We start from the raw sequence: 8,270 nt of genomic DNA on the forward strand, positions 1-8,270 counted from the left end.
TACTAGGGTTCATTTAAACTCAGTAACAAACCCAAAAATAAATGCTGATATTAAAGTAGGCACTTACTGCCATTTTCATATTGACGGTCACATTTTAAAACAGCAGCGCAGGATATATAAGGTAATGTGTGTATGTGTATACTTGTACATCTATCTTTGTGAGGACCAATTTGAGTAGTAGTGGGAGTGAGAACATTTTTGGGAAAGCAAGGACATTTTGGCATACCTTTTATTATCTGTTTGATCTGAGAGATTTAGTTAACTTTATTTATTTGTTTATTTGATAGGGACAGACCACATTATTGAACATCAGTATGAAATACAAGATGTTAACGTGTCGGAGTTAGCAAGAATGCTAATTTATGTCCGTAGTAAATGGCAGGTAACAACACACAGAAACAGTATAAGTGAGAATATACAAATGCTAATATACAAGTACATAAGTAGAAAAAGACAAAATACATTTTACACACATCTAGTTAAAAGTGATAGTTCTGATTTGCCTTGAACCAATGTTTGAACGTTTGAAAGTTAGAATAAGGTTTAGGTAAGGGTCTGGGCAATGCTTTATGTTAATATGGGTCCTCACAAGGACAGAAGTACAAAGTGTGTGTGTGTATGTTTGTTGGTGGGGGAGAGTGCAAATGACTGCAGAAAATAGATCCAGGAAAGAAGGGGGGAAAAAAAGAGAGAGAGAAATGTGATGACCTAAACCTGCCTCTCCTGTCTGTATGTGAAAGAATGGAAAGTGTGGCGATGGTCACCTACACCAAACACTGTCATGACAACTGCTGCTCATGTTTACAGCTTAGTCAAATTGATGAATGTGGTAGGAAAGATCATTATCAATTGGTCTTATAAATTGTTCATAAAGGAAGAATCCAGGCTACAACAATACAAAAGCACTCTTGAACATGTATCTTCCATTTCAATACTCGTTCACTGGTTTGGTTGAAGATATTTCTTGTTCCCACTGAGCTAAATGTAGACAGTGTGACACATTTCCAGTGCTGCTAAAATGGAGTTTCATGGTTGAACGTTTTATTCAGCCCTCTAAAACAACTGTGATCCTGATGTCAGCATCTCAGGATCACAAATTTAGACACTTAACTGGGCAGATTACCAAAGTTAGGAAAGGGTTATTGTAGCACCGTAGCCTAACACAAAACGAATCCTTGAATGTACCAAATGAAGCAAAATGATCACATGTAAAAGTAATTTATCTGAGGTTGAATTTAAATAAATTATAGGCTATATACCACTTTTCCCGTCTAATGATTAAAAGTCTTAAAAGTTCATCTACACACCACACGCAACTCTATGCAGTAATAAAGTAATCTTCTGCCTGTGGATTGGGTGACAGTGTGAATCTCTGGCTCCATCTTGTGGTACTGAAATATCTCGCAGCTATTTTAATGGGTCAAATCAAACAGACCCTCATGATGTTGCAATGTTTCCTTATTTAGATGGCGTTGGAGCTCACTGTGACATTATAACCACAGCTTGCTCATGGTCACGAGTTACTTTGAGCTATAAATAAACAGAGATAAGCTCCGTTTAAGCCGCAAAGGAATGTATCGATTGCATTATCGGTGCTGATTATAACTGTAAAATTAAGTTTGTGGCTCATTTATTGGTCTATTTATGTTCTCTTTCATGAGTTAAATGAGGGACACCTTCCATGATTTTTGCGACTCTTAAATAAAGGTTGAATGAAAGAAAAGTTTGGACGACGGGGGCGAGCAGCACATCAGTCGCAGAGGAAGAAGGCGCGTTCACGGGATGCGGAATTGGAGAGAGAGAGTGCCCGAGATGCTGTGCGCGCACCACTGAGGTGCTATGGAGAGTGATGTGGCCCAAAACTAATTTTAGTGGCGATTTTTATCTATGGCATGAAGAAAAGTCAATTAGTGGTTTGAATGTAGTTTGTCTATGGCTAAACTATTTTCTATAATTTTCAGCAGTGCTTTGTGAGAAGATATTTTTATTTTGAATGTGTTCTTTCTGATGTGTTTACACATTCACATAACCGTGATTTTATGGCCTAAATATATGATAATTTCCAAAAGGCATAATGTTTCATTGCATTGGTCATATATGTTTTTACTTTACTTTACTGTTGTATAATGTAGTTTTAAAAATGCAATTGCACACTGTATTGAAAAGTGTTTTGCCCACTAACATAAATGAGGGGAGTAAACTATCACTGCACACTTTGACCTCAATAATAAGCAAAGCAGAATTATTACCTAACTGAAAAATATATATAAACTTTATAAAAGTAGAACTGTTGCATTGGATTGCACAGGTGTACCTAAAGAAGTGCCCTGTTAGTATCTGATGGCCATCTATCCCAACACTTCACCCTGCTTTACTGAGAAAAGACATTTAGGAAAGAAAGCATAGATAGAAGATATCTCTGCACAAGTTTCATCTTCATCGTAAAAAACACCTTCATTATACAGCAGGGGAATGCATCCTGACAAACTGATTAGATTAATCACTGTCAGATACTGTTCCCTCTGTATTCAGTAATAGGAAATTAAGTTTACACCTCTATCAGTTGATGTGAATGCTTCTGGACACATTGAGTGACAGAAGACTGAAACTCAGAGAAGCTTCTTGTTGTGGGGAAACAAGCTGGCAGTATTTGCATGAGTGATGTGTCAACTTCCTTTCTCATGTGGTGCATGGCCTAATATCTGACAGAAAGATATACAGTAGTTTCCCTTTTACAGCTGAACTCAAATGGACAACAGAGACCCCTTGTGGCCAAATTGTACAATTGCATTTCTTACATACCAACATAGCACAGTTAAAAAAAGAAAGGAAAAAAAGGACTGTAAAAATGAAATATGATGACGCTGCTGATGATATCGCTCATTTGGGCTAATAAAATCATGGTAATGTTGTGTGAATAAGCACACATAAGTCAATACTGATAGTGGTTCACATGAATCAAAATTAAAATGCCCTGCATCCACTAAAATGTATAAAAATGATTTAATGATGAAAATAACAGTAGTTAGTTATGTTGACAAAGACACCGAAATACTGCAAAAAACACAGGTTTGTTACATCATTTTTCAACATATAATAGGCTGTAACTTTCCACAGATAATAATCGCTCCCTGTCGTTTTGGCCCACCTCAGCGGTACGTGCACGGCATCTCGGGGGCGAGCATTTTTCTGTGTGCTTGCTTTCCTTCCTCGTTTTCAAACGTGGGCGGGGCTAGGGGGAGTTTAGCGGTGAGGAAACAGTCCGACGCAAAGCAAAGGACAGGTTCCCAATTTATCCCTCTGCTGCGTCTCCTCGGAGGACCTGCGGCTGTCGGCACCGTGGAAATCTCATAAAGCCTCATAAAATGGGGAATCTGCCATTCTCCGCCAGGTAAAACATGAACATGTCTCTTTGATATTGCAGAACTGGCTATGAATACACGCAGTGCGATGCTATGCAGCCTCCAGGTTAGACCATATAGTGAAATTGTCATGTACAGAAGTACTCCTTCACAGTTTTAATGGTTATAACTAAATGTAAACCGTGCACTTTTTGTTTTTTAAACTCTTTTATTGTATTTCTTTTCTTCCAGTCTCTTCGGGACTGGTGTAACCAAGTCTGAAAAAGGAAGTGAAGGGAAGTTCATAACCAGGAAAATCAGCAAAGGCATAACCCATTATTACGCTCCATTTACACAGGCTGCCAACCAGACTGTGTGTCCTGCCAAAGACCTCTCCAATAGCCATTCCCTAGGCTCATCGTTTCTACACTCAGCACCCTCTGCTGCTACTGACCCTTCCTCCTCTCCCTTGCTGTCTGACACACTCCCACAGACACCCCTATCGTCCCAAAACACACACCAAACACATTCAGCCTCTTCCAACCGTCCAATTCTTCTTTTCTTCTCCTGGCTCGGTGCCCAGCCAGGAACGGTGGCCAAGTACACAGAAATGTACCTGGAGCGTGGCATGGATGTCCTCTTGGTCCAGAGCAGTGTGTTTCACTTCCTGTGGCCTTCATGGGGGCTTGATTATGGTTTGGAAGTTTTGAAGGTGCTGGAGGAGCCTCAGTTCTCAGGGAGACCCATGCTGGTCTATGCCTCCTCCATTGGTGGCTATACTTTCACCCAGGTAATCACCCACATCGCTCAGAGACCGAAAGAACATGCAGACGTGGCTCAGAGAGTGACAGGGCACATATATGACAGCTTGGTGGCTGGCAGTCTGGAGCACATGGCGATAGGTGAGTGAAAGTGATCTGCCACAGGCCCAGGTTACTTTTGTGTTGCCTATGTGTGTCAGATCTTTAAATAATTAATTCATCAGCTGGCTCACTGCTCCACTTTGTGAGAAGTCCAGGAATTCTTTGTGTCAGCTCATATTTAACTTACTTTAGGATAGTGCCTGTAAACAGCTGTTAAATGCAAAGAGACAGCTGTAATTAGGGCACTCCCTGGCACTGAAAGTGTGAGGCAACTATTATTTTGTAAATACTGTTATTATTCTAATCCACTGTGTGTTTGAGGGGCTTAGGATGCTTGAAAGCTCACACGTCAGAACTTGCAAAAACTGCATATTATAAAGTTCTTAAGTGATTTGGCTCGATCATGACCAGCAGGCTCCATAGTGACCCTTAACGCAGGGACATGTTGGGATAACGTTTCTTTGATGTTCATGAAATTCAGTGGGATCATTGCTCTCATCATTCTGAGACATGGTATACATATATCAGATTTTTTTTTTCTGGACAGGAAGTCAGCCATTTTTTTATTTTGTGCATCAATTTTCATTTTATGAAATGATTTGATATTGCAATTGGCGTTAGGCATCATGTGAGCTCTATAGTGCCCCTAATTACTTTGAGCATGTTTGAGGTGCTAGGGGAACTTGAAAACTAACAAAGCTTTGCACATGCATCAGAAGTGGCAAAACTAGATATCTGAAACAGGTCTTGGGCTTGGGTGCGGCAAAATGGCTCAACGGTGCCCCCTAGAACATTTAAAAGTCATTACCCCCACCTGTAAATTTGAAGTATTTGTACGAAGTATGGTAGGCAGATGTAACATCTCCAGACTTTTAAAAAAAGACCTCTTGGAGCCATAAGTCCAACCAGAATTCAGCCATTTGTTGAGTTTTCATGGGATGCCCTTGGCACAGCAAGCTGGTCAATTTTTTCCCAAAACATGAAACAGGAAGTTGTTGTAACTCCACTTTATATCCAATCTGCCCAAAATATATCATGCTTGATAAGAGTCCAGGCCTGAACACATCTACATGCCACTATTAAGTCATAGCATTACCTATTGACAACAGGAAGTCAGCCTCATTGAACAAACATCATCCAACTTACATGAAATTTACATGGTGCAATCTAAACATGATATATAGAAACATGATGTATAATTAGTAGGTAGTATAAAGTGCCACATAGTCCAATATCCATGTCAGTTGCCTTCTGCTAAATGTATTGCTGTATTTAATATTTCACTTATGTAGTTTTGCAACAGGAAGTGAAACCTAAATGACACATAGTTCATCAAATGTATACACAGTTTCACGATATACACAAAATATGTAATCTCCAGCACCTCATACTGCACATAATAAATCATATTTTACCCAGTCACACAGTGTTTGATAATCATGGAAATTCAGAGCTGTGTCAACCAGCCTGCAGTAGTGATACCACAGCTGCCACTCCATCCAATGACCACAAGGTGCAATGTTTTAGACCATACAACAGTCTTCAATTTGCTTGCTTTGCCCAATCAAAACTGTCCTAAAGCAGCAAATTTTGATATTTTCACGAAGTTGAACTGGCCATGTTTGTATTTTTTTTGTATTTAATTTTCCCAATTAAGTTCATGTCGATTGGCTAATTGTCAAACGTGGAGGTTTAAAAGTGCTGAGTTGGAGTTACCTTTTACACAGTTATACACAGTTACACATGGCCAGTCTTGTAGGGGTTATATTTTTAGAGTCTGCATTTTTCAAATTAGACAGTTTTTCTTCTTCAGTTTATTTTATAACTGTGTACTTTAGCTCAAATTAATGCACTTGGTCAAAGTGAAATGACTCACAGTCGTCTTCATAATCGTCCACAGCATTATCTTTTATTACACTTTTCCTTACAGTCTAACTGCAGTGAAAGACAGCCTCATACATTTTAACTAACCTGTGTGTGCAGATGAATATGCAGGGTGTTTTTTTTAGCCAGAAAGTTGCCCTAGATATAAATTTAGATCTCTGTGTAGTAAGCCAGAATAGCTTCTAAAGGGAGCAAGTTTCTGGGTTTACTTTTGTTCAGACACAAACTTTTGGAGAAATTCATGTAAGAATCATGTTTATTTGAGAAGATGTAGGAGTCACAGCAGCTCGCCCAAATGTTCATCACTGTGTGTGATATACGTATTTTTGTGAATCACCAAATCTCCAAGCTGGATAGAGCATTACACACAGAGCCTCAAAGGTCCTATTTATGGGAAATACATCAAGTTGAAATACACCAGAATTTTCCATTATCTTCTCTATTCTTTTTTCTTTTCTTTTTTTTAACACCACTTTTTCTATTTAACAAAATAAATTAACCTTTTTAATTGCATTAGTGTTTAATTTTAACACAAATCAGTTGAATAGGAACTGTGCCTTTATGAAATACAGTAAAAATGCCAAATTATTATTTGTTATTAATTTATATTTATTTACAGGAATTGAATGCATTCAGTGCCAATTTTGGGTACAGGTTTTAATGTTCAGTGCTAGAGACACATCTCTGTAAGCACATGTAAAGTAGTTGGATACTCAGCCTCACTGTTATATACTGTATATACATTATATGTATATAGTGGAGCTTAAAATATGAACCCTCGGTTTTATTATATTTACCTTTTCTGTTGTCTTTTGTTGTCTTTCAGGCCTTGGCAAGACTTTGTTGCCAAGTTTGGAGGGCTTGGTCAAAAACATGGCCATGTTTTACTTCTGGCTCTTCAAAACCCAAACAGTAGACTTCTACAACAGCGGCATCGAAGTTTTCAACAATAGCCCTATTACTGCGCCGGCCCTGTTCTTCTTCTGTGAGAACGATGCCCTGTGTGACCCGTACGCCGTCGAAAAGATTTTGGACATCTGGAGAAGGAGGGGTGTGACCGTGCAGAGCAGGAAGTGGAAGAAGTCGATACATGCAGCTCACATGCGATGCCACCCGGAAGAATATCTCTCTACGCTGGAACAATTCTTGAACTCACTGCCTGTTTCCTCCCTCAAAGCAAACATCTGAACTGTTGGAGGGAGGAAGGAAAAGTTTGGTTTGACTGCCATTTAAACATTTTAAAAGTTGTTTTATGTAAGTAAATGATTTTAAAGAGGAGGCACTTTAATGACTTGTGGCTTATTCATTATTTGTTGGAGTAAGTTAAAAGGAAATTTTTTTCTCCCTATAAGCTTTCTTAAATGTTTGAATTGTATTGTTTTCATTTTGACCAGGGTTACACTCTGAGTGATTTGCACTATCTTAACTTTAACTTTAACTGAATTTATTTGGTGCTTTATGTCAAATGACACGTATTTGTCAATGAACAGCTGTTACAACGATACCAGAGATCTGGTTTCTGCACAGAATGTCAAATAAAACATTCACACAAGACCTTTGCTTTGTTTATTTGAGTGGAAAAGTACTGCTATACATCTTATAGACAAGGTTTATAGTGTTCATGAACATGATGTAATAAAAATATGAGTTCAGCAAGAACTTTGAGGGGATCGAGTACTTAGATTAGACACATTTTTTTTCGCTGAATGAAGACAAATAAGGACAATGTGAGCTCAAATAAAGAGAGGTCAGAAGTGACACTAAAACATTAAATGACGCTAGAGATGTTTTAACTGAACTGATCATCTCACCAGTTTATTCTCTCAGCTCTTTACTGAATACAGGAGTGATGTGCAGAGCTTTACTTATAATATCTAATCTAATGGCTATAGGACTGTTTCTAGGTCTGATAAAGACTATCATTTTTACAATTATTTTTATTATATTTTATGCCTTGTACTGTGGGATTTTGCTTTCAAGGGAGTCATGCCTATACAATATATGTAGGCAGATGTCAGGCTAACATAAAACATATATCCAGTCATGCATGAGACATTCGGTATGTACGCTCACTCTTACTCACATGTACAGTAATACCACATTCCTTACGATCCCACTCATGTTTTTCTAACTACCATTTTCTATTACACACATATATACAAAGTACATATACATGCAATCT

The 8,270-nt window shown here is 38.4% G+C and overlaps 1 protein-coding gene across 1 annotated transcript; it reads left to right on the forward strand.

Annotated features, from left to right (window-relative positions):
• Nucleotides 1-3,262: 3,262 nt before the first annotated feature.
• On the forward strand, nt 3,263-7,636 carry LOC134004655 (uncharacterized). The gene is made up of 3 exons (XM_062444004.1): nt 3,263-3,391; nt 3,594-4,243; nt 6,915-7,636. The coding sequence occupies exons 1-3, from the start codon at nt 3,366-3,368 to the stop codon at nt 7,274-7,276; spliced, it is 1,038 nt and encodes a 345-aa protein (XP_062299988.1). The 5' UTR covers nt 3,263-3,365; the 3' UTR covers nt 7,277-7,636.
• The last annotated feature ends 634 nt before the right edge of the window (nt 7,637-8,270 follow it).

Source organism: Scomber scombrus, chromosome 22 (genome assembly GCF_963691925.1).
Source record: "Scomber scombrus chromosome 22, fScoSco1.1, whole genome shotgun sequence".
Lineage (NCBI taxonomy): Eukaryota > Metazoa > Chordata > Actinopteri > Scombriformes > Scombridae > Scomber > Scomber scombrus.